Raw genomic sequence first — 27,731 nt, forward strand, 5'->3', positions numbered from 1 at the left:
TACAAAATGTTTTTTTTTTATATTTACCTCGACATAATATGAAAAATTATATCATCAGTACCAGTCACAGAGCTTCGCGGTAACCCTTCAATAAACCCTAGCTGAGTTTGTTGTGGGTTCTTCTCGGACCAAGGCGCATTTGGCACACTCGTAATTTTAATTTTATGTTTTCGTCCAATTATTATCACCATTATCTAATGATATTATTACCTGACGTTTCAAAAGTGCTTGTAAACTAAAAATAAATAAACTTTGACCTTTTGACTTAACGTTAATATTTAAAGGGTGTTTGGCGATTGGGGATATAATTTCCCATGTTATACTGAGAAAATTATAAAAAAAATACACTTAATATTTAGACTGTTGGGGGACTGGATCCTTGAAACCTGCTACCTCCCAAAACCACCACAGTACAAACTCCATTAACTATTGTACTTACGTATGGAAGGCGCGTAAGCTGTCAAACTTACGGTTTATCTAAAATGACGAAGGTCTGGCAGTAGCTGGCTCTCCTTCTTCTATATTTGGCTCATATTCAAAGTAATGAATCATGGGCCACTTTAATTAAAAATGGCGACGTGTTTAAAAAAAACTCAAAGATCGTATTTCGAAATAACAAGTTTTTGTAATGCGTGAGGTTATTTCGATCTAGGAATTTAGAAACCAAAAGTCTATGTACCAATATAATGGTATATATATACATTATGAAATAAATTTTGACTTTTTATTTATAGGGTGATTGGTTTTAGAAGCCTAACTTTCATCCTTAAATCTTTATTCTCCGAGTGAACCAGTTGATATAGAAGGAGGTACCTATGCACATGTCGCTTCGACTCTGCGGCAATGTGTATGGAGTCATATGCTAGCCATTCACCAACCATAAGCCCACATGCCTGCAGCGCTAACGGCTTGACATCCGATAAAACTGATCGTGTGATGGTCGCGATTTGCATGATGTCATGCATATACTACAGGCATGTGGGTTTATCGAACCGTGGCTTGCTAGCATTAGAAGCTATTTATGTCCAACTCTACTGTATCACGTATTTTTGTCCGTCAGCTCGAGGTGTAATGTTCAGCCTGAATGGAAGCCAGACGATGTCAGCAAGTTAATGAAACAGGGACATTAACGTCAAATGTTATTTTAGGTCACTCGTGTAACGTCTTTCAAGTGCAAATCTATACTCTATACTAATATTATAAAGAGGTAAAGTTTGTAAGTTTGTCACATTTTTTAAATGGGGTAATCTTCGGAACTACTGGTCCGATTTCAAAAATTCTTTCACCAGTAGAATGCTACATTATCGGGGAGTGCTATAGGCTATTTTATATAGGTATCATATATATTAGCCGAGTTATCACAGTTTTTGTCATACAGGTCGGACTGAAAATCCTCTTAAACGGTAGGGGTAGTAGTAAAGTTGACATCTAAATTTACGCGGACGAAGTCGCGGGCGTCCGCTAGTGTAATATATTTCAACGAGCAATACTCGTATACCTAATAGATACTCGTTATTTCGCACGAGTATATCTCGGAAACGTGTTTTACGAATTGGATCAATTTTAACCGATTTTATAAATATTCTGTTTTCGAAGCGTTCGAGTTCGAATTGCTTGAATTGAGTGACTTTTTCAAAGAATTCTCATATGATATGGATAGGGATTTCGCTCATATTCGTATAGGTATTCTTTGTTTAGAGCTTTGTTTGAAAAATTATCTATACCTATTACATGTATGTTTAGTAGAGGATCCCAGTATAAGACGATTTTTACCGAGTTAGTTATTGGATTAAAAGTTTTTTTTTAATATCAAATTAAGTAAATATGTCAAAAAATAAGTTGCAAATGGTTGACTAAAAAAAAATCAGGACCTTGCAAAGCAATGCGGCTAGTTTAAGTATATACAGGGTGCTCGGGAGTATTTCCCATAACTTCAAGGTGTTGACGAGTCCACTTATAGGAACCAAACTGCATAACCAATATTTTTTCAACTAAAAAATAAAATCTTTTTTTGTTTTCATACAACGTAATTCAAATAATTCCGACTATCCATGGAACACACGCCTTTATCGATCCTTGCATTTTAAAATGCGTAAAACTTGGCTACGTCATAATTATAAGAATGCGTATAAGGGACACATTTTATGATCTACAAAAGAAATATTATTTACACCGAAAATATTAATTTTAGAGCCTTAATGTCCCTGGAACATTTTTAATTTTCGGTAACGAATATAACACCAGAGTTATGGGAAATGCTCCCAAGCACCCTGTATATGCAGTAATTCAAATTCAATTCAAATTCAAAATTCATTTATTTCTTGTAGGATTAGTTTACAAGCACTTTTGATACGTCAGTTGACTATTTGTAAAGATTCTACCACCGGTAAGTAAGTAATAGGTATCGGCCAAAGTCCAAATTTTAATTATTTTAAATGCCTTTAACCAAATTGAGGAAAATACCTGTGTATTTCTTAGACACCATGTGGCGGTCTTATTTTAAGACAGAGTTATTTTGGACTTCGGTAATTAAATTAAACACTTGCATTTACGTCACAGCTTTTTTATAGCATTCACAAAACATATTGCACAAGGTTTTTAACTTGGGTATGCACACATAAGTAGAAATGGAAAACTGCTTGTCCAAGTATGTATTATGTGGTTTGACGTAGTTTAAAACTGTGTTTTTAGAGTAGGCGGCAGCGGCGAAGAGTTCATGTAAACCGATTCCCGCCGGGTTACCTATAAAAATCCATGCATATTCATTGTTGTATTATATCTAGATATATGAGAAAACGGAGTTTGTATCACACTGTATGAATTACCTTTTCTTTGGGCCGGCTCATCTTCATCTAAATTCCATTCTTAGCCACTGGTAGGTGGTGCTATTTTGCATCTACGAAGTGCACGCCACTGCCGGTATGTTAGTTGTTATTTTAGTTCTAAATTAGACCACACTTAAATCACACGGAGGCGAAAGTTTTCGTGTAAATGTGAAAAAATACTGAGCTGATTTGGCTGAAATTCAGAATGGACATAGATTATAACCTTGCTAAACACATGGCTATTGCTATAGCGTCTGATTCTATTATCAGACGCAAGTAGATACCGATATGAAATTCCCTCAACCTCTGCCTCTGATTCCGGAGGGTGTGGGTTAGAATCCGGTCCGGGGCATGCACCTCCAACATTTCAGTTGTGTGCATTTTAAGAAATTAAATACTACGTGTCTTAAAACGATGAAGGAAAAACATCGTGAGGAAACCTGCAGAGAATTTTCTTTATTATCTGCGTGTGTGAAGTCTGTGGGCCAGCGTGGTGGACTATTGGCCTTACCCCTTTCATTCTGAGAGGAGACTCGAGCTCAGCAGTAAGCCGAATATGGGTTTTGCGACCTAGGCTCCTAGTACCATGCCTCGGATACCAAACTGTCACCTGTTTGTTCCATTATTGCCTACTGTACTTAAATATAAAATGACGATGGTCTGGCTATGACAGGCCATTAAATCATTAGATTGGATAATGTACTATTCGACCGTAGTGGCTCTTGGCGTGGCGTTCACCTAACAAAATATGATTTACATTTATTACTGTTCTAATGGAACTCTACACGTGTCGAAACAGGCGCTGAAAACGCAGTAACCAAATACATAATACAAAGATAATAAATACATATATCTAAATAATGTACATAATATAAAAAATGTTTGTTTGTAATTTAAAAACTGTTGTGTTTTCTAAAGTGCTCATAGTTATTTACATGTGCCGTGATAGCCCAGTGGATATGACCTCTGCTTCTGATTCCGGAGGGCATAGGTCCAAATCCGGTCCGGGGCATGCACCTCCAACTTTTCAGTTATTTGAATTTTAAGGAATGAACTATCACGTGTCTCAAACATCGTGAGGAAACCTGCATACCAGAAAATTTACTTAATTCTCTGCGTGTGTTAAGTCTGCCAATCCTCATTGGGCCAGCGTGGCGGACTAAGGCTTAAACCATCTCATTCTGAGAGGAGACTCGAGCTCAATAGTGAGCCGAATACGGGTTGATAATCAAAACACTAAAAATTTCTTTTAAAATAAAATTCGTTAGAGTGGGGTTTGATTTTAATGGGACTTGAAGATAAGAACAGGTTATTGAGCAAAATGTAGGCTACTTTTTACTGTTTAAATTAAATAAACCATGGTTCCCGCGAGATTTGCAAATACCTAATTTCACGTGGACGAAGTTGCTGCTTTATAATATGTTTTAATTCATTCTCAACTTTATTTCCACAGCCAAAGTGTCGAGAATAGTTTAATAGTAGTTTTTTTTTAATTCTGCGCAACGGAGGCCGTTAAAAGTAGTAAAGCTTTCGTCAGATATGTCCCGGGCCTTAGTGTAAAATGTACTTCCCTGGCACACCACACATTATCAAGTGAGGACCGCTATTTATCAGCCGAACTGCCGGTCCAGAATTTGTACTCATGTAAACATTGTTTCATTCTGGTTCATTGAATTTTACGTGGAAGGTTAAAGTAACATTTGTATGCGAATACGATATTACAAAGCAATTATTAGAAAAAAAATCTATGCCCAAAATAAAACGTCTAACCTAAACTTGCAAGGTACAAAGAATCTATGATAATATTATAAATGTGAAAGTTTGTTTGTCTGCTACTGTTTCACGACTTAACCGATCAAGATGAATTTTGGTATAATGGTAAATGGGACCTTGGAGCAAGGGTATTATTGATCCTAAAATAAAAATAGAAGGGCGTGATAGAAGTTTGTATGGAAAGTCCTTATTTTTTGAAAATTCGTTCGTTCGTGATAAAAAAATACGAAATTTAATGTGAATTAAATTCAATTTAGTGAAATAGGGGTTCAAAGTTTACATTGATTTCCACGCGGATGAAGTCGCGGGCGTCTGCTAGTAAGTTATAATTGACTGTTATAATTATTGTAGTTAAAATAATTAGATAGAGTTATTCTAACGCAAAAGTTTACGAGGCGCGCAAATAATTGCGTTAGAATAACTCTTTTTAGCTGACAGCTTTTAGTAATGTGTTTTTTTTTTATAATTACATGGTAATTTAAACCCAGCCTAAAATTAAGTATTCTGTATCTAGGTGAGTAATAATTCTTACAAATGTAGCCCTGCCTAATTACATTTTAAATGTTTCCACTGTTACTAAAATAAAATAAATCACAGTAAATAATTTATTTGCTTTTTAATGGGTTCGTGTATCCACGTTTGTTAGCACACTAAATAGTTGGGTAGTAAATATTTTAATTACTAAAGCGTCATTGATTTATAATATTTTCATTTTCGTTTAGCAGTGTGGGTATTTGGTAGAATAGACGTCGCGCGTCATGGAGTCACTTTGAATTATAATTAAGAACGAATTAACTTATAAATCATCAGATCCTGACACGAAAAAAATGGGACCACCCTGGAATCAAACCCTGGAATCGACGCCCGTGGATTCGTCCGCGTCAAATGTAGTTTTTCACAAACTCCCTCAGGAACCATACATTTTTCTGGGATTAAAAGTAGCCTATGTATTGATCCAGCGTAAAATCTATTTCCATTCCGAATTTCAGCCAAATCGGTTTAGTAGTTGCGGTGTTAAAAAGTAACATACATCCATACAAACTTTTGCGTTTATATTATTAGTAGAAAATACATATTTTATTAGCCGTATTGTTTGAATATGACCAATAATAATATTGTACGTATCATTTTCCTTAAAATTTGCGCTAAGCCCGTGTTAGGAGTTGTTACATCAATTTCAATAGTCCAACTGCCTCAGATCAACCTCTAGACCTTTCGAGTTACCTTAGCCTAAGAACCTTGAAGCTATTGACACTTAACACTTGTGCCGCGGCATATAACATTCATCCATTCTACCTTTAGCCTCAACTGCTATTAGATGTATTGTTGTATAGATGCAAACGTTTCTTTCTTGGAATGGGAGTATATGGGAGGATTATTACCAAAAATAAATGTGTTATTCTGTGTACGTCATAGACTAAATACTTATTTCGTGTAAACACATTTCTACCTGTGGAAATACTCGTATGTTGGTATAATTTTGTCAATTCAGTGAAAAAACACAGTTACAAAAACACTTATTTCGCGTAAACAACTTTCTACCAGTGGCAATACGTTGGTGTAATTTGAACAAACATTAGAAACGATATTTACGAGCGCTGAAAAGGGCAAACATTTGACTAAAATTTATTATAAGGAAACCAATCTAAATCGTAATAACTCAAAGAGTGAAAAAGCGAAATGTTGAAAAGTGAACAAAAACAATTCTATTTAGGGGAAATATATCAAACACTTCAAAAAAGTAATAACGCCGGAGGTGAAGACGTGAAGGTGTTATTTTTCTTTGTTGACTAATGGTTTTCCGTGTCGCAGTACTATGAAAAGATCAAATTCTAACATATAAATAATACAACTTTACGCAAACTCATACCGTCCCTTCGAATGTTAAGTACGTAAAAATACCTTTAGAACCTCCTCCTTTTTGAAGTCGGTTAAAAAAATGTTAATTCGCTATTGTATCTTTCTAAACTCCATCCAACGGATGGTACGGTGAAGGTATTTGCATAAATTCTTAGTCGAAAAAAATCTCATAGTAAAACGTTTTGATCTATGAATTTGGTTTTGTGTAAAAAAATTTGTTCGCACGCGAACAAATTATGTTAGTCCAAAAATCTTCAATGTTTTAACAATTAAGCAATCAAACTTTGCAATTGAATAATGTAGGTGCGAGTAGAGTTAACAAATGCGCGTGCGAACAAAATTATTATGTTAGTCCCAAAATCTTCATGCTTAACCGTTTTGATCAATAAATAATAATTGATTTAGTTAGCTATTTTCAGCTTCATGTTTTAATAAACAAGCAAGCAAACTTTGCAATTGAATAATGTAGGTACGAGTAGAGTCAACATCTACTTCGGTTGCTCCGGTTTCGGTGTGAAACACATGCAGATGGAATTCAAGCCCGACATAAAGTCGGATCTTTGAAGCTTTATTCCTAGTTTTTTTGGGAATGGCACGCTCAATTATTCATTGATCATTAAGAACTCTCAAAGTAACCCATACTTTAGCTCAATTTTTAAATCGCAATTTTTACAATTACTTCAAATTGTTCAGCAGCAAAACTTTGCATATACATAATTGTTACGAAATAATAATTTACCGTTTTCATAACAGTTTTATAAAAGTTTCTTTTAAAGAAAGTTGATGTAATAAAAGACCGTTTAAAAAATTAATTTATTGTCATCTTTCATTTAACATGTTGGCAGCTGGCCAGCCCACCTCGGGATCCAGTTAACTGTTTACCTCAGTTTGATTCGCGGGCAAACATTTTTTTACAAGCTTGTATATAACTTGCCCTATTGAAAGATAGCAGGCGATTTATTTAGCTATTCTCCGCAAAAATAAATAATAAACGTAAGATCAAATTATTTATTGATTGTTAACGATTAAATTAAAAACAGTTATTAATTTAAAACCCTTTTGTAATTGTCTAATTTTATTACATTATTTAGTTAGTAATTAAATCCAATACTGGCAGACCAGCTGGCCTATTTCCTATTATGGTTTTTATTATCAACCCATCAAAATTAAAAACAAATCAATTGACAAAATGTCATCCACATACTATCGTACAAATTACAAATGTCATCCGGTACTTACGGTGTATATCATATATACACCGTATGTAGATGACACTTTGTTGTCCACCTCAATAAGTTGATAATAAAGACCAAAATAGTGAATTAGGCCACTCGTGAAAATCATGAACTACGATACGACATTTTATTTATTATACTAAACGTTTAAACCTTCTAGAATTACTCTATGTAGATTGAAAATCGCATTAAAATCCGTCGTGTAGTTAATCAATCTAGACGTATAAACGCATAAACGTACTCTTTCTACTCTTTTATTACTTGTAGGTATAGATGTTACAAGTAAAAGATACGGTAAAGAATAAAATGTCATCAAAACTGAAAATGTTCTGGCGGAAATTAGTTCGGAAATCAGTTCCGATTCGCGGAACGTCCTTTACGCCTTGTCAGTAGCCTTTACGACTTCGGGAAAGGATTGTAGAGTGTGGTTTCAAGACAGTTTGCGACGCCATTTTGTGCTATCTATTCTATTTATCTTTGACATTTAAATGTACAGGATGTTTCAGTTATATTTTTTATTTATATTATGGTTGGTTAGTATGCTGATGATCCGAATCTTTGGATTGTAACCCAATATAATACATTTTAATTTCCCGTCGTTTTGACGATTATTAAGTTAAGTGCGGGGATCTTCAATGATCTTCTAGACCTCGGACTCCAATAAGGCTGTTCCAGCGTTCTGAGTTTTTGTTCAAAAACCTCCCAGTATCTGTTGGGTTGGGACCCCAAGAATTTAAGGAGTCTACAACAAATTAAAAAATCGCAGTTTGGACAGACTGCCGATAAAAGTGAAAACATACTATAAAATCTATCTCTATAAGTCAGCTATTTAGCTACAGATATACTGCTGAATGACTGCATGTCGGTGACGCGAACTCATAAGATTTTTCACATCCAAAAAGTGTCCATCGCGGCCAATGATGTTAGAAGAAAAAAGAGGTAGGTATATAGGCTACATATGCCACATTCGATGTTTACAACTGGCACACAAAAAATATTCCAGCGGCATTGTCATTGTCGCGATGACAGTGCGGAGACTGAGCTCAGGTTTGCTAATTAGCATAGTTTTAACGTGCCACTTGCGATCCGCGTATAATCTATCTACCTCTTTTTTCTTCTATCATCATTGATCACTTAAAAAAAAACATTTGATACACCAGACATAAGGGTGAAATACACCACCCTCTAAATAAATAGGTACCTACCTATTTCCATTACCCGCTTTAAATTACACTTCAGAGTCTTGGAATTTAATTAATACGTAAACTCGCAACGACTGCGTATTAATCTAAACTTTCTTAATGATAAAGCCCAATGTGTTTATTGCTTTGTTACATTAGGATTACAGTTGTAATATAAGTTGTGATTACAGTCTCACTCATAATTATCCAGAGCACTATACTTATCCGAGCAATCAAGGAGGATTTTATGATTTTAAAGTCCTCACCTCGGGTTTTATAGCCTCTTACATTGAGTGAGAAATAACTTCGTTGTATAAACGTCTGGACTTATAAATATAAACCACACATTATATCTATACACTAGCTGACACCGCGCGGTTTTACCCGCGTGGTTCCCGTTCCCGTAGGATAACGAAGATAATATATAGCCTATATATAGCCTTTCTCGATAAATGGGCTATCTAACACTGAAATAATTTTTCAAATCGGACCCGTAGTTCCCGTATTAGCGCGCTTAAACAAACAAACTCTTCAGCTTTATAATATTAGTATAGATAATTATAATTAATCTGTAGAGAGTTCAATTCTGTACATGGAGTATATTTCTAAAATAACTCAGGTAGTGATACTGATGCCAAAAATGCAATCAGTTAAATTTTTGTCAGTATTTTATGTTCGTTATAGAAACAAAAAACTACTCGACGGATTTTAACGAAACTTGGTACAATTATTCTTAATACTCCTGGGCAGGTTATAGTATACTTTTCATCACGATAAGATTAATAGGAGCACAGCAGTGAAGGGAAATGTTGCCAAAACGGGAGAAGTTACTCCATTTTTACAGCGATACTAATGTAAGGGCTGGATTAAAGAGGTCTAAGGGCGGACGAAGCCGTGGGCGTCCGCTAGTACTTAATATTATAAAGAGGTAAAGTTTGTGGTGATGTAGGGGTAATCTCTGGATCTACTGAACCGATATTGAAATTTCTATTACCAAAAAAAGCCACATTATTTCTGACTATCGTAGGCTATATTTTATCACCGTATTCTCACGGGAGCGGGAACTAAGCGAGTGGAACCGAGGCGGGTGAGGAGGAGGATCGATGTTTCTAATGTGTGTCATTTCTGTAATAATTTATAGGTATTTGTTTAATCTGTGTCATTTGTGTGATGTTCTTTATAGTTTTGGTTTATGTATACGATTGTTGTTTTTGTTCCAGGTGAAAGATATATGCAACGAGCTGGAGGTCCGGGTGCTGTGCCACAAGATCCTCCAGAACGTCTCCATACTCCTGGACGCGGACAGGGGCTCTCTGTTCCTCGTGCAGGGAGAGCGAGCCTCCTCCCCACACCCGCAGAATGGAAGGTAGGTAAATAATAGGATTTTCTATACAACGTATACGGTAAAGAAAGAAAAGAAAGAAAAATGCGTTTATTTAGAAATTATGCCACACATCACAATATCTCCAGTGCACCATGACATCCAGGGTAATCTCCTGCGATGTGTGGCATAACCCAGAAAATGGCCCCAGCTCAGCATAATGCTACGTGACCATTTGAATTTGGACACGTAGCGCTGATTTTCAGTTGGAATCACAGATTGGGTAACGCCACGAACACAGCCAACACAACCTTATAATCTAAACTAATACCTACAATTACATTAAACTGAAAAATAAACTTAATAGTAAATAACCAGAAATAACGGTAATGGACCGTTTGCCATTTGTAACTTAATTTTGCGGGTAGACGAAATTCATCGAGTGATAAAATAAATATTTCGCAGCTGATTTTCCCCGGAAAACCATTAATTGTCCAAAGTTCAGTGACTTTTAGAGAGAGACGAATATCTATATATTCATATATAGGTCATAATATTTATTCACTTATAAACTGTGGTCCTTTGGAATGTTAGTCTCCCACGGCACAGTAAGCTCTACAAGTACTATTCGCTTAGTTTGTTTGGACAAAAGGAAACTTTTAAACTTAAAGGATTAACTACACAATGCAAAACGTAATTCCGTGGTTTTATGGACCCGGTAAAGAGATCCAGTCAAGCGATTTAGCTATCCAGCACTTTGACTCTCAGAAACCTGTGAGGGGTTAATTAAACAAATAGTAGGTACCAATTTCAAGTTAACCCGTTTCATAAACTGCATCAACATTTAGCATCAGTCATTACAATCAAGACTTAAGTTATCTTAGTTATATTAGTTTTATTCTCTCATTTATTTATTACTTCTTTTTTTTAAATTTTTAACAATATAAGTATAAAATACAAAACATTATTAAAAATTTATAAAAAAAAATTTCACCCTCCCGCTGCGGGACATTTGAGTGCCCAAGCAACCGGTGGTCAGGGCTCCAGAGTGAGGAACCTCCTCACAATACGCGCCGTCTCAAGAATCACTGCCTTTTGTATCCGACTCTTGATCCAACAGTTAAGCGAAAGCTTCTTAAGGTGTTGGTCGAAGCTTTTCGCTATAAGACCATTGACTGAAACAACTATCGGAACAATAATAGTTGACTCAACATTCCACATGGCGGTAATCTCGTGAGCAAGGTCCAAGTATTTTGATACTTTTTCCTTTTCGGCTTTAACCAGATTATCGTCATGTGGAACAGTAATATCAACAATTATTGCACGACGCACTGACCGATCGACTAGCACTATATCAGGTCTATTGGCTACAATATACCTGTCAGTGATAATCGTTCGGTCCCAGTAGAGCAATGCACTGCTATTTTCAAGGACTGACGCTGGGTCGTACCTATAGTAAGGCATCTCAAAATCGATAAGGCCATATTGAAGAGCAAGTTGTTGGTGGATTATCTTGGCTACTTGATTATGTCTGTGCAAGTATTCGCCGTTAGCAAGGTGAGACACAATATGCCTGAGGGACTCCCCAGGACGATGACACGCTCGACAGATGTCGATATTAGTTATTATTATTTCCACATTTGGCTCGCCAGCTTGGACACGATAACATCCATTGCACCATTTCAACCCGACACTAATGCGATGAATAGTAATTAAAAAGCAAGCTGTGGCAATAAAAAAAGAAAGTCTACTGACATTGAAATCGAAATGAGAATTTGCACTTGACTGCAAGTCGACGCTCGTAATCTGAATTTATTGCGTCTGCAATAGGGTCGCCATACTTGATGTGGGAATAAGGTTCAGAATACACTGTTTGGCTTAATTCTGTTCCGTTCCGTTTCATACTAATAACGTTGCCACAAATACGCAAGTCCTGAGAAAGGGTTGAGATTTTTAGCAATGTACGAGTAATTTTTGGACGTTACGATCCATTGCAAGACTATTATTATAAAAAAAAATATTGCGTCTGCAGTTACTTGATGTGGGAATAAGGTTCAGATTGCATTGTTTGATTTAGTTCCGTTCCGTTCCGTACAAATAACACTCTACATACACTCTAACATCTCCACAAACACGTATTGACTTCGATTGCGGCAAAGTCCTGTGATAGGGTTGAGGTTTTTAGCAATGTACGAGTAATTTTTGGACGTTATATTTACGATCCACTACAAGACTGCAAGTCTTACGATCAGAATTTATTTCGTCTGCGATTGAATAAAATGGGATTATGGTTCAGATTTCGTTTAGTTCCATTTCGTTTTGATCCACACAAAAAACGGTTCCACTAAACTAATTCATTGTACTCAACTTCGGCAAAGCCTACATACAGGAAGGGTTAAGATTTTTAGGAATGTACCTAATTTTAGCAGTATCTATGATCCACTGCAAGATTCCAAGTCTTCAAATATCTAAACATGCATGTATAGTATATTAATTTATTAGTAATTAATAAATTAATTCAAAAAGCTTCGACCAACATCTCAAGAAGCTTTCGATAAACTGTTGGATCAAGGATCGGATACACTCCCAGGCCATCGACCGATCAACTTGGCAATCAAAAATGTCGCTCTCTTTTTCCTTAGGCCAGCCTGATAATAATTATTCTCCTTAATATTAATATCTTGCCCCTCCCTCCTCCCAAGCTAGTGACGTGCTTACTCCTAAATGTTAAAAGAAATCACCAAACGAATTAACTGGTTAGGAAGTGCGGTTGAGTTACGTCACATCCTGCAGAGATAAAAATAGAAAACTTCGTGCCGACCCGAGATTTGGTTTAGTGGACCTTTTTTGGTTATTAGACCGTCACAAAAGAGAAAAATCGGAAGTCCATGGCACTCGTAAATGCCTACATCCGTTGTGGGCCACGTTTTATGAGCTAACGCCGTACGTCGGTTCTGACACATTTATTTTTATAGCTCGCCCAATATCATATAACTTGTTACAGTCACTGTCTTTATTCCGACTACAGATTCTGGGGCGTGATTCCGCTATTTTATACTCGTCGATGTAATATTCGCCTATAATGAGTTTTATTATAATTTGAACTTTATTTCCATGGGATGGTAAAAATAAAATGTCACTAATAACGAAGTTAGAGCCCTGATAGCCCAGTGGATGTAACCTCTGCCTCCGATTCCGGAGGGAGTGGGTTCGAATCCGGTCAGGGGCATGCACCTCCAACTTTTCAGTTGTATGCATTTTAAGAAATTAAATATCACGTGTCCCAAACGGTGAAGGAAAACATCGTGAGGAAACCTACACATCAGAAAATTTCTTAATTCTCTGCGTGTGTGAAGTCTGCCAATCCGCATTGGGCCAGCGTGGTGGACTATTGGCCTAACCCCTCTCATTCTGAGAGGAGACTCGAGCTCAGCAGTGAGCCGTATATGGGTTGATAACGACGAATAACGAAGTTGTCATGGAAATGAGCGATGTCACATCGCTGTAATTTTACAGAATGCGGGGACTGTTCTTGTTGACATTATAATGATGTTGGGAGTTCTATGTTTTTAACCGACTTCAAAAAAAAAGACGACGCGTATGTTTTTTTTTGTTTGAAAGAGTATACTTTCAGATTGGTCCCATTTAATGTTCATGTGGTTATAAATGAAATCTTTTTAACAAAGAAATTGAACCGACTTCAAAATCACAAAAATAAACTAAAAAGCAATAACATCGTATGTGCTACGTCGGCGTCTACGAAGGCGGTGTCAACACAGTGATGCATTAACTAAAGCCGATTAAATCATTAACTTTTAGGATTTAAAGACAGTTCTATCGAGTGGTTCTTTCAGAAAATGGCTTTAATTAGTACGTCACTGGCTTTGCACCGCCTTCAAAGTGATTAGAAGATAGCACATACGATGTTATTTTCCGCTTTTTAGTTTATTTTTGTGATTTTAAAATCGGTTAAATTTTTTTGTTAAAAAGATTTTATTTATAACAACAAAATGACTATAACTTTTATACATATATAATATACAAAATACAGTCCATAACTGTATGATATTTTTTTAGTTCATGGTTGATAGTATAGTAGATACGTAATAGCCTAGTAGAAATTACCTGTGTCTTTGATTTGATTTGGAAGGCGTAGGTTCGAACCTAGTCCTTTTCAGATAAGTGCATTTTAAGAAATTAATTATCAAGTGTTTCAAACGGTGAAGGAAAACATCATGAGGAAACCTGCATACCTGAGATTTTTCTTAATTCTCTGCGTGTGTGAAGTCTGTCGATCCACATTGGTAGACTATCACCCTCTCTCATTTTGAGAGTAGACTCGTACTCTTCAGTGAGCCGAATATGGATTGTTAATGTTGAAAACATATTATGCAACCATTTTGAAACATTATACTAAGTTACGATGTAACCTAACTACTTATTCTGTATTGAAAAAGGCTCTTTGTAAAATCAGACAATACCGGTGAAAACAAAAGTAGATCGTCAGTAGAATACTAATTAGGTATTACATTATTGAAGAACGAGATTATGAAACTCCGACGATACCCATATAATCCCAGTTTGGAAAGAGGTCAGCAACAGTTTTAAAAGATGTAATGTAATGAAAGAATTTTCTTATAAAAGAACCTTTGATAGTACAGACTATGACGCAGATTGAAATCTTATAGAAAAACGAATTATAGTGAAAGTTAGATAATAGGTAATTGTGTAAGTGCGAAAAAAAATAACGATAAAGTAACATTACTGCAGTTCATTTGCCTAATTCTTTTTTGGAAATTAAGTATTGATTGGTGGTTTTCGAAAATTTTTGTAATATACTTGTGCTATAAGGTCTAAGGCGAGAGACGTGATAGCCCAGTGGATATGACCTCTGCCTCCAATTCCGGAGGGTGTGGGTTCGAATCCGGTCCGGGGCATGCACCTCCTTTTCAGTTGTGTGCATTTTAAATTAAATATCACGTGTCTCAAACTGTGAAGGAAAAACATCGTGAGGAAACCTGCATACCAGAGAATTTTCTTAATTATCTGCGTGTGTGAAGTCTGCCAATCCGCATTGGGCCAGCGTGGTGGACTATTGGCCTAACCCCTCTCATTCTGAGAGGAGACTCGAGCTCAGCAGTGAGCCGTATATGGGTCGATAACGTATAAGGTTTAGGTAAACGGTTATACACCGTAACCGATTTTTGTCCCCTTGTGAGTGTAAAAATGCGACGGCTGTATTTTTTAGTTGCGTTGTCATCAAATTAAGATTGATCCCAAAGGATTGCAGACTTTAATCATCATTATCAACCCATATTCGGCTCACTGCTGAGCTCGAGTCTCCTCTCAGAATGATAGCTTAGGCCAATAGTTCACCACGCTGGCCCAATATGAATTGGCAGACTTCACACACGTAGGGAATTAAGAAAATTCTCTGGTATGCAGGTTTCCTCACGATGTTTTTCCTTCACCATTTGAGACACGTGATATTTAAATTCTCAAAACGCGCATAACTGAAAAGTTAGAGGTGCCTGCCCCGGACCGGATTCGAACCTACGCCCTCCGAATCGAAGGCAGAGGTCATATTCACTAGCCTATCTCTCAGTGATAATATAAGTGTGCATAATTTCAACTTGGTACCTCCTCACAGTGTAGAGAAATGTCACGACAGACAAACAACATAGCGATCTAATAAAGGCTCTGTTTTATACAAATCTAAACCTACAGCTTTAGCGTTTTCTATCTTCTGTGATCCAAATATATAGTACGGAACCCCACAAATGGAAAATAAATCATGTGTACGTACGCCCCTTTGTAAAACAAAGATTGAATGCGGAGGAAATGGGGTTATGCGTTCATTAGATCTTTTTCTCGACCCAATACATCCAGTTTATGGACGATTGTTGGCCGCAATCCAAGTAACTTGACTAATCGGGCCATGTTTATCCCGTTGGGGTCGGACGAGAGGTTTCATTGCAATCTGTCTCCGGTCGCACACTCCATTTAACTAACGCAATGGTGTACGGTGTCATGTACATCACGGCCTGTGGTCTACCATCGGTATATTATCCTCTAGCAGTGGCGAAGGATGGAAATTAGATGAAGGTAAGCCGTCACAAAGAAAAGGAAATGCATACATTCATTTAGGCGGCCCCGTGGCGCAGTGGACTTACAAGACGGAGATCCTGGGTTCGATCCCCGGCTGGGCAGATTGAGGTTTTCTTAATTGGTCCAAGTCTGGCTGGTGTGAGACTTCGGCCGTGGCTAGTTACCACCCTACCGACAAAGACGTACCGCTAAGCGATTTAGCGTACGGTACGATGTCGTGTAGAAACCGAACCCTAACCCCTCTCATTCGGAGAGGAGACGTGAGCTCAGCAGTGAGCCGAATATGGATTGATAATGAAGACAATTAGTATATCAAATCTATGACCATAGATTATATGAGGTAGATAAAACATAGACTACTATGTTCTCGCAGTTTTTTTTATATGACTTCAAAAGTTTCTCCTATCCTTGGGGATTATTTAGGTACTTAGTTTTATATTGCGAAGAATACAGAAATGTTTTAATATGAAATACAAAGGTCCCGAGATTTTGGCTCAGATAAACAGTTAACATTCGCAATCCTGGGAATATGGTGTCGCAAAATGTCCTCAGGCCATCTCCAAGGCCGCATTCGTACAAATAAAGGGCATTTTACTGGCCTAATATTTAGGGAGGCTTATGTTAGCCGTTGGTTGGTTATTATTTCTCTTTGTATTAAATATGGAGAGTTATGAGAGTGGTGACTTTAGGTGCAACGTTTTGTTTTGCTTGTAATCAAAGTTGCTTTGCCGACTAACAACAATAATTCTATATTTTTTTACGCATTTTTTTTTATTCTCTACAAGTTAGCCCTTGACTACAATCTCACCTGATGGTAAGTGATGATGCAATCTAAGATGGAAGCGGACTAACTTGTTAGGAGTAGGACAAATCCACACTCCTTTCGGTTTCTACACAACATCGTACCGGAACGCTTAATCGCTTGGCGGTACGTCTTTGTGGGTAGGGTGGTAACTAGCCACGGCCAAAGCCTCCCACCAGCCAGACCTGAACCAATTAAGAAAACCTCAATCGGCCCAGCCGGGGATCGAATCCAGGATCTCCGTCTTGTAATTCCACCTCGCATACCATTAAATATTTATTTTAATACGCAATTTTGTAAACTTCTTATTAGAAGCCTTCAAGAAATAAGTATGTTCTCAATTCATTGGAATCTTTTTTTTATTTGTTTGTTTCTTCATTTTACTTGGAAAATTCTTCTTTTGTTTAAAGGGTATACTCCTCAGATGAGTAGATACTAGTAGTCATCTCATGATGGGATCATGCAGAAATCAAGAGAACTTTTAGAGCTTTTTGAAGTCAGAAGTCGTATTTTTGTTAGTATATTTCAAAATGATATAAACTCGAAAGATTAATGAAATTCGTCTTAAACATTTCAAGGATCAAAATTGGACTTAAATCTGATTTATTTATTTATTTTTTAAACAGAACACCAACAGGTTACAATAAAATATATAAGTTACGGCAATTATTGCAGACCCACTTTTGGTTGTCACAGCATGCACTAAGGATAAGGATAAGGCCTAGTTCGCACTACTCCAGTAATCCATCCGAGTACAAACGATTTTTGGGCGGTAAAACCAAAAATCGTTGGCACCCTACTAAAACAATAAAGTAGTCCGAACTAGGTATAATAATATATTTTTTATATAAAGAATAATAGTCATGTATTAAAAACCATGATATTTTATTTAACGTGCAACATTGCAACGTGCGGATGATAGTAACTGAAACGTGTCATTCGACTACGTTTTAGTTTCCTCAACAAATTTCCTGAAAAAGCAGGAAACACGTGTTTTTGTCACGTGCTAATTTACCTCTGACCCTGTGATAACACGACAGGGTAACGCATACCAGTGTAGGTTACAATCAGTGCGAGCACTTCGTATGCAATTTCGAATTTAAAAAATCGAACTGTCCTTTAACATCCCAAGGACATGTCCCAAAATGGGCCTTTATTATTTACTAGCGGCTTAAAAAATGGAGTAACTTCTCCCGTTTTCTCAACATTTTCCTTCACTGCTCTGCTCCTATTGACGGTAGCGTAATAAAAAGTATACTTTAACCTGCTCAGGAGTATGAAAAACAATTGTACCAAGATTTGTTAAAATCCGTCGAGTAGTTTTTATTTCTATAACGAACATACCACGCGACGGAAGCTTAAAAAATTTAGTAACTTCTCCCGTTTTCCCAACATTTCCCTGCACTGTTCTGCTCCTATTGATCGTAGCGTGATGAAAAGTATACTATAACCTGCCCAGCAGTATGAAGAATAATTGTACCAAGTTTCGTTAAAATCCGTCGAGTAGTTTTTGTTTCTATAAAGAACATACAGACAGACAGACAGACAGACAAAAATTACTGATTTCATTTTTGGCATCAGTATCGACCACTAATCACCCCCTGATAGTTATTTTGGAAATATATTTCATGTACAGTATTGACCTCTCTACAGATTTATTATAAGTATAGATAATTTTTAATAATGATTAATGATAAATTACTAGCTGACGCCGCGCGGATTCACCCGCGTGGTTCCCGTTCCTGTAGAAATAGGTAATATATAGCCTTCCTCGATAAATGGGCTATCTAACACTGAAAGAATTTTTCAAATCGGACCAGTAGTTCCAGAGATTAGCGCGTTCAGTGAAACAAACAAACAAACTCTTCAGCTTTATAATATTAGTATAGATAAGCAGGTCGATAGTATTTTTTACGGATAGAAGATACAAAGAGCTGTTGAGAAAATAATTTTTAGAATTTTTGGAATTAATTAGATAAATATTTTTTTTGTTTCGCTCCCTTGTCTACAAATAAAACATAGACAATACAGTAAAAGTGATCAAAACAGCCAATAAAAACACCTGACATTGAATTTATATCCGGTGTAAGCTGTCAATGTCACGTAATATTGTCAAATTTCAATAAGACACAAGTTAAAAAGAAACATTAAATCATAGACAGAGACGCATTAAACAAAAAAAAAGCCGTAAAAACGCCATAAACGAACGCTACTACGCGAAGATCACTGACAATCTGTCAGGGTGTAAGTTACAAGCAAGCCATGATAAAAATTCTTAATGAATGATGTCAGCTAAAGAAAAAAATACATTTTATTTAATTAATTTAAAAAAATGTGATTTGCGAATTTGAAAATTGGGACATGTCCTTTAAAATGTCCAGGATTAAAAAAAACAATTATTTTCCAAACCTTTATAATTTCTATAAGTATATATACTAGTACATGGTTTTTTAGTGTTGCTTAGTTAATAGTTATACAATTTAACAGCCATATCGTCCTACAAATTGCGTGATACATTTTCATTTCCTGGTAACTCAGCTACCAGAATCAAGAATTTTCAAACAAAAGTTGATCGTCTCATCGAGTAGAAGCTACTCACGAAAAATTAGCTTGTTAGTAATCAGGCGTACAAAATTTTCTAGGGATCCCTGACTATGTATATTGTTTTAAATTTTGGTGTTAATTAGCCTCCGAAAATTACTAAAATTATTGCTTTTAAAATTACTATACATATATGTTATTAGATATTTTATATTTGTGAGATGTATGTACAGAATATCCGACATATGCCCTTTTTGAAATTGCATATTCATTGCCTACCCTTTTTTTCTCGGGAAAATCCTCACGGATACATTCTCGCCACGAGGGAAGCAAGAGTAATTTTTATTACCAATAACCCAGTTAGCTACCAGAGTCAAGAATTTTCGTAAATATAACAGTTGAGCGTCTCATCAATACGAAAAATGCTTCCCGGATCCTGGATTATTAGTATAATTTTTGATTCACAGCCTCAATAGCTCAACGGTAAGAGCGGTCGGACTCATCACTGAGGGGTGGTGGTTCGATCCCCGCCCCGTTTGTCTATTGTCGTACCCACTCCTAATACAGTATTTCCCGACTAGTTGGAGGGGAATGGGAATTTTGATCATATTTAATACATTTGGCAAATATTCTTTAAAAAAAAATGACGCAATTCGTTTGTAAAAGATTTATGTTTCTATCGCGACAGTGTTTACTATTATCGTGTAATACATCACAAAGTATTAGTGTTAGTTCGTGCAACTGTTTACCATAGGCAATCATTCATTAATGCAGTAATTTCCAAGGGTGACGTCGATCGATTAAAAGGTATCGCTTACCGATCGCCTCACGCACGCAGGCTGCCACGTGCTTCTAAAAGTGGCATGCACTGCAAATGCAACAATGTACTACCCTGTATATTTATTACCAATATTTAATCATCATTATTAACAACCCATATTGCTCACTGTTGAGCACGAATCGCCTCTCAGAATGAGAGAGGTTATGCTAATAGTCCACACTGCTAGCTCAATGCGGATTGCCAACTTGTAGAATTAAGAAAATTCTTAGTTATGTAGGTTTCCTCACGATGTTTTCCCTTCACTGTTTGAGACACGTGATATTTATTTTTTTAATGCAATAATTGAAAAGTTGAAGGTGTATGCCCAGGGCCGGATTTGAATTTACGCCCACGGATTCGAAGGCAGAGGTCATACTGGGCTATCACAGCTCACCTAACCTGGATTATAAAATTTCAATATTGTACAATTTTTACGTATGCCTAGTTAAAAACCTTGTGCACGCCACTGGTTTCTATCAACGTTTGATGAATTCTGTCGGTGATTCTAGGATAATAATTATAGCACAAAAACAAGTTAAAATTAAAAATTTTGTAAATCCTCCGGCTCCAGCCAGACCCTTAGCTTCCCTTGGAATTTGGAAAATTAGGAAAATTTCTTGGAAGAAAGAAAACTCAGTATCACATAGCCCGATCCAGGATTCGAATCCAGGACCTGTGATCCGAAACCACATAGCCTAACTACTCGAGCAACCAGGCATTCATCGAATTGCTGATCACAAATTGTACTTCAAGACTTATGTACGTACGTACTGCATTACACAACTTTTGCCTTTAGTGTTTAGTGTATTGTGTGCTCAGACTAAATACATAAGGACTAGTATCGCACCCAAATTCGCGAACAAAATTTTCTGCCATTTTCTAAGGAAAACGAGCTTAGATTACATACATATCTTATACTAAACTAGCAGGTTTTGTTCGTTTTTTACACCATTTAACTGCACAAGAAGGTATTTTTAGGGAGGTTTTTAACCGACGGACACGATTGTTAACTATGAAACATCGATTCTATAAAGACAGTGTTTATAATCGCATAAGATCGTTGATCATATACTTTGACAGAAAAATAATGTCTTGCGAGGCAGGTCTTTATCTAATTAGTCTGAGATTGTGTGTGATGTTACCATAAAACATACATATGTAGTTAGTTACTTACTTATCTACTTCAAGACTGTACGTAGATCTGAACACTGCATTACACAACTACCCTAAGTAGATACGTAGCTACGTAGCTACTTATCGTATGTAGGTGGGCTATGCAATTATTTCATTATATTATAATGCGGTTGACTGTACCAGGCGTCTAGTGACTCATTGAATGGCAGCGCAGATAAACAAGATGCATCCTTGGCTTCGTTTTACTGTTTAGGTACTATTCAGTTTACCGCCAATTGTGCGATCTAAAGTTATAAATTACTAGTTTTTTTTTTATAATTGTACTAGTGAGCGCCCGCCCTTAGACCTCCGACCCTGTTGCATAATTCGTTCTTAGTGGACGTCTTCTAACTATTAACTAATTCTCTGCCATGAATCTGTGTAGGTACTTTAAACTGTTTCCGATATTTCGTGAGATTTCGCAATTATTTTAAGCAGACTCAGACCATATTTGTCAGGACAACTAAATTAACAAATTAAACTGTAACCAAAATAAGACCAAAATAGCAGAGAATGACCTTCAGTGGAGTCACGCACTTGTGAACGTTGTGTGTAGGGTTAAAGACGTCTTTGACAGTTAACAAATTCTCCCTTTTTCCACTCAAGTCACTCTTCCCGCCTATCACAAGAAACCCGTAAAGAATTACACAACAAGATATGTGAACGGCTCGAACGCCACGAGCATACTGAAGTCGACCGTACGACGAGTGTCTTATATCGCAAGTCGTTCCCGCCCCTACCCGCAACCGATCGCTACCCCTCTCTAAGTCCCTACTCTTTACGGAATCAAGTCGAGCCAACTAGCATGAGTTTCAGCTTGTTTCATAATCAATTAATAAGAACAACGATAGTTTAAATTCTAAAATAGCCAAGACCAATGTCTACCACCATAGTGGAGCTGAGTCAATTTAGAAAATATATGATCCTAAATTGACCGAGCTGCTAATCGAACCCAAAACCTTTCTGGTAAAAAAAAAAGTGTTAATCTACAGTGCAAACAATTTTCTACTTTATATAAAATGAGAGTAGAAACTGCAAAAAAGAAGTAAAACAATGTGAGTATTTTAAATACACTTTCCAAAAATTCACCAGCTAAAAGATTTTTTAATTTATTTCGTTCGCCTAGATTAAACTTGATAAGATCCTTTGCGTTGCATATTCATGTACACTCACCCTTATTTAAATTAAGTTTGCAACTTCTGTTTATTTTTAGATATGCAAATTAAATTTTTGTGTGTATACAGAGAACGGAGTCTGCTCATTATGGAATCAGTATAAATTATAGGGATTTATTAATGCTGGTTTGTTCCACGATGCGCCGGTTAAAATAAAGGGATAAAACATTGTTCAAGATAATAGGGATTTAAATTTGTTGTTAAGAATATAATAACTAGTAGAAGCCCGCAGTTTCACCCGTTTATAAATATATTATAAATGTCATAAGGCAACTGTCACCGTACCCATGCTATCTGAAAAACACTTTAGTTCACGTTCCCGTTGAAATTGTAAAATACACAACAACTTGCAATTATCTCCACGAAATAAAATTAATTAATCAATTAATATTATGAATATGAGTTTTTTTTGTTTAAATGTTTGTTACTAATTAATCATGCCGTGCCGTGATTGCCCAGTGAATATGGCCTCTGCCTCTGATTCCGGAGGGTGTGGGTTTGAATCCGGTCCGGGGCATGCACCTCCAACTTTTCAGTTGTGTACATTTTAAGAAATTAAATATCTCGTGCCTCAAACGGTGAAGGAAAACATCGTGAGGAAACCTGCATACCAGAGAAATTTTCTTAATTTTCTGCGTGTGTGAAGTCTGCCAATCCGCATTGGGCCAGCGTGGTGAACTATTGGGCTAACTCCTATCATTCTGAGAGGAGACTCGAGCTCAGCAGTGAGCCGAATATGGGTTGATAACGACGATACTATACGAATTAATCATGCTAAAACGACTAGATGGGTTTTTTGATAGTAATTGTACAAAGGTATCTGAAAAACTGAATAAATTGTTATCGCCGAGTTGCAATACTTGTGGTAGGGACGGCTTTAGTGTGCTCGTGGCGTTCGAGCCGTCCACATCTCTTGTTGTGTAATTCTTTATGGGTTACTTGGTATAGGCGGGGAGAGTGACTTGAGTGGAAAAGGGGAGTGTTAGACATCTATCAAAGGCGCCTTTAGCCCTACACACATCGTTCACAAGTGCGTGACTTCACTCAAGGTCATTCTGTGCCATTCTAAGGTCTTATTTTGGTTACAGTTTGATTTGTTAATTAAGTTGTCCTGACAAATGTTGTGAATCATAACCATTGTTCGACAATAGATTTCTTATTTTTGTAATCACGTCTGAGTCTGCTAAAAAAACATAGTCTACTTTATAGCTGTCTTGAAAACCAAAGACAAAAATCACAATTTCATGTCATTAGTAACACGTAAGCAAACCTAGATCATGACACGCTTTGCTCTATTAAAAGCACATAAGTATTTACCTAGGTACTTAATATACGAAGAAAAATAATTTTACACAGACAAAGTCGCGGGCGTCTACCAATCTATAAATAAAGTAATAAATGGAGTGCCCAAATTTGATGAAAGGTCTTTTCAAAGAGCGGACAACCTGTCAACCGCACATTTAAGAAAGCAATTCTCCTTTTTGCGACTCGTTTTTTCTCGACGTTCCGTCTAGACACGCATTTCTACTGAACACTTGTTGTTAATTGAATTTACGTCTACGCGACACGATTGTATATAATAATACACTTTTACATTAATTAGGTTAAGTAGAAGCTTCAGACGAAATTAAACCTTATGAAGTGCCGATAAGGTAATTTTTAATGTAACATGTTTCCACGATTTACAATTAGTTAAAGTAGAATGACAATATCATATTATTAGTTTCACAAAATCGAATTATTATAGGACTCAAAAGTGATTACAAATATAAGAAAACTAATGTCGAACAAAGGTTTCACAACACTTGTCAGGACAACTTAATTAACAAATCAAACTGTTACCAAAATAAGACCCTAGAATGGCAGAGAATGACCTTGAGTGAAGTCACGCACTTGTGAACGATGTGTGTAGGGTTAAAGGCGCCTTTGACAGATATCTAACACTCCCCTTTTCCACTCAAGTCACTCTCCCCGCCTATCCCAAGTAACCCATAAAGAATTCCCAAGTAACCCATAAAACAACAAGGGATGTGGACGGCTCGAACGCCACGAGCACACTAAAGCCGTCCGTACCGCAAGTCGTTGCAACGCGAAAATAACACAACGACATGTCAACCAATAGCAGCGCAATCAGAAATATCGCTATCTCTTTTATTGGGTTGGGACGAAAGAGACTGGGACAACTCCGGCTTCCATTTGTTTATTTTGATATTAGTCGTTGGTTGCATGAAGCCTACTACGTGAAGGCGAATATTTGTAAGTACATAATGCGATTCGAAAAAAGTTGCTCAAAGTTAAGCATACGCCGTACCTACGAATGTCTCAATAACATTTCACTGCCTCCGAAATTCTTAGAAACCACTTCCCCCAACCTATTCCCAACCTTTTTTCCTCGACATCGTTTTTATATGCGCCTCGCGGGATTTCGTGTATCGAATTCTATCGCGAACTTGTCATTGAGATTATTAAGGGATAATAATATTGATGCCAACCTTATGGAAATGTCTTCTTATACACTGTTTTATCTTCACAATACGTACTACTAATCTCAAATAAATAAACCAAGTTGGCTTAACTTACATTTTGTAGTTTTTCAGTGCGATACCGGGTAAAACCTTTCAGAAGTATGTGTAGGTATATGGTAGCAATCTATACTAATATAATAAAGCTGAAGAGTTTGTTTGTTTTTTTGTTTGATTAAACGCGCTAATCTCAGGAACTACTGGTCCGATTTGAAAAATTCTTTCACTGTTAGATAGCCCATTTATCGAGGAAGGCTATAGGCTATATATTATCCCTATATTCTTACAGGAACGGGAACCACGCGGGTGAAACCGCGCGGCGTCAACTAGTAATTTAATATATTTAAAGTGTTTTTCATATCATAAATTAAGTTGAAGCCCTGCCTCCTGTACTAGTTATAATATTATATCAAAATTATCTTAACCATGTACTTTAACTCACTCACACATGCCACATCGTGTTTATGAAAATATAACAAGATTTAATTTTCAGTTACTTTTCAGTGCGATTTTAGCTTCATAAACAAGTGCCAGGTATTAGGTACCTATCTATATGTCAAAGTCACATTTTATTAACTGGAGACTATAGTAAATCATTTTTGTTTTTTTGGCTATTATGTTTAAAACATTCCAAAATTTTGCGCATGTTTTATTTTTGCAAATAAAAGGCATAAAGTCAAATGCCAGTCTCATTTCAAAATCGAAAAATATTCGCACCTATTTCCAAGAAACCGTACAATCGTATAATGGTCTGTCAAAAGGCTGAGTAATTTATCGAAATATTTTCATCAATCGCTCTCTCAGCGGTTAAGGTCAAGGCCAAACGAAAGGAAGGACGAGCAGAGAGGGGCGTCGTGGAAATCACGTTCAAATAGGAAAATCTTGCGCCAAACTTTCGTATCGGAAGAATAGGATGCGGAACACTGATTTCCTTAGTATTTTGATTAATGGCAACAAAATATACTAGCTGCGTTCTGCGTTTCCGCTTGTGGGCAGCCGAGGCACGAATGTAACGCTCAGAAATTTTATTAGGATTTTTTCGGAAAAAAGAAATCTTCAATGCCGATGTTAAAACATTTGTTCATGGACGTATTTTTACAAAATAACAGAATATGTTTTCTAATACTTCGACTTTCGACTATTAATTAGACAAATTAATTATTTAAAACCTAACTAGCACTTTAACTAGCTAACTAGTAGTACTAGCTACTAGCTAACTGTAGTAGCTGTCGAATAGCAACTGTGGTTTTATCCGGGTAGTTTCTATTCTTGTAGGAATATGGGAATAAAATATACTCTGTGAAGTTTAAGCTTTCTAATGGTAAAAGAATTTTTAAACCGGCTTAGTAGTTTCGGAGCCTATTGCAATGCAAAAAATAAAGAAATCGTTCCTCTTTATAATATTAATATAGATTATTTTGGATAGAATAAAATACACCTGATGGATTTCTCATAAATTATATCTATCCAATGTTTTATCCGCTTAGATGCCAAGTTACGACAAGTAAACCGCTTTTTGAATAACTACCCTAGCCTTGAAAATGGAAGCTCATTTAAGTGAAGCAATGAATTGATCGTCGCCATTATTCTCGAGATAATACCCAGCTTCCATGTTGAGCCGCAGAGTCACAAATCTTACGGCGGAATACTGCTATCAGTAACAAGATTCCAAGACAAAAAGCTCTTTATTAGGACCGTATTAAGTTGTAATATTCGTTTTTGTCGTAAGACGATTATCTATTTGATTTATTGCTATGATCTAGACCCACTGATTCTATTTTTTGTGCGAAACATACAGATGGTCTTATTTGATGATATACCTTATAGGGCATCATAAAAACACGTCTTACAATTTGTTACGATGCACTGTGAAGTATTCGTCATATGCTTCGTTTGCTTATAATTTGTCTAGGTGCAGTAGGTAGACTCTACTTTCTGTCATCAAGGCCGTGGTTTCGATTCCAACAACTGAAAAAATAATCCTGTGATAAACATAGATATTTTCCAGTGTCTGGGTGGTTTTTTTAAAACATTCAGTCTACACAAATTCCTCAATTGGTAAACAGTAGAGAGGCGGCACTGACAAAGCTTTGCGGATTGCGGCTGAGTTTTGGCCGGTGGTCGGCAGGGACAATAGACCGATCCGATAGCCCCGCACACCCGATTGATACTGCAAGCTTCATTTGCTATTCAGAATAGATTTTAGGGCCAGTGCACACGATACTCGCGCTAGAGGTGTTCAAGATTTATTTCAAGGGCAAAAATAGGATGTTATAAGTTTAACTTGTATGTCGGTCTATTGCATTGTAGTTTCTAAGCGAACGGACAGAATATTTGTTTTTATTAATAGTTGACCTGTTCGAAATAAGTGGCGTGCACTTGGTAAATGCTATAT

General features: G+C 36.6%; 1 protein-coding gene across 7 annotated transcripts in view; it reads left to right on the top strand.

Annotated features, from left to right (window-relative positions):
• The window catches only part of LOC112046526 (dual 3',5'-cyclic-AMP and -GMP phosphodiesterase 11), a 317,311-nt gene that overhangs the window by 210,556 nt on the left and 79,024 nt on the right, over positions 1-27,731 (top strand). For all 7 annotated transcript variants that reach the window (XM_052887477.1, XM_052887478.1, XM_052887479.1 and 4 more), the window contains one exon: positions 10,095-10,240. In XM_052887477.1, the coding sequence (XP_052743437.1) occupies positions 10,095-10,240 (146 nt within the window). The remainder of the gene's footprint in view (positions 1-10,094; positions 10,241-27,731) is intronic.

The sequence above is a fragment of the Bicyclus anynana genome, chromosome 19 (genome assembly GCF_947172395.1).
Source record: "Bicyclus anynana chromosome 19, ilBicAnyn1.1, whole genome shotgun sequence".
Lineage (NCBI taxonomy): Eukaryota > Metazoa > Arthropoda > Insecta > Lepidoptera > Nymphalidae > Bicyclus > Bicyclus anynana.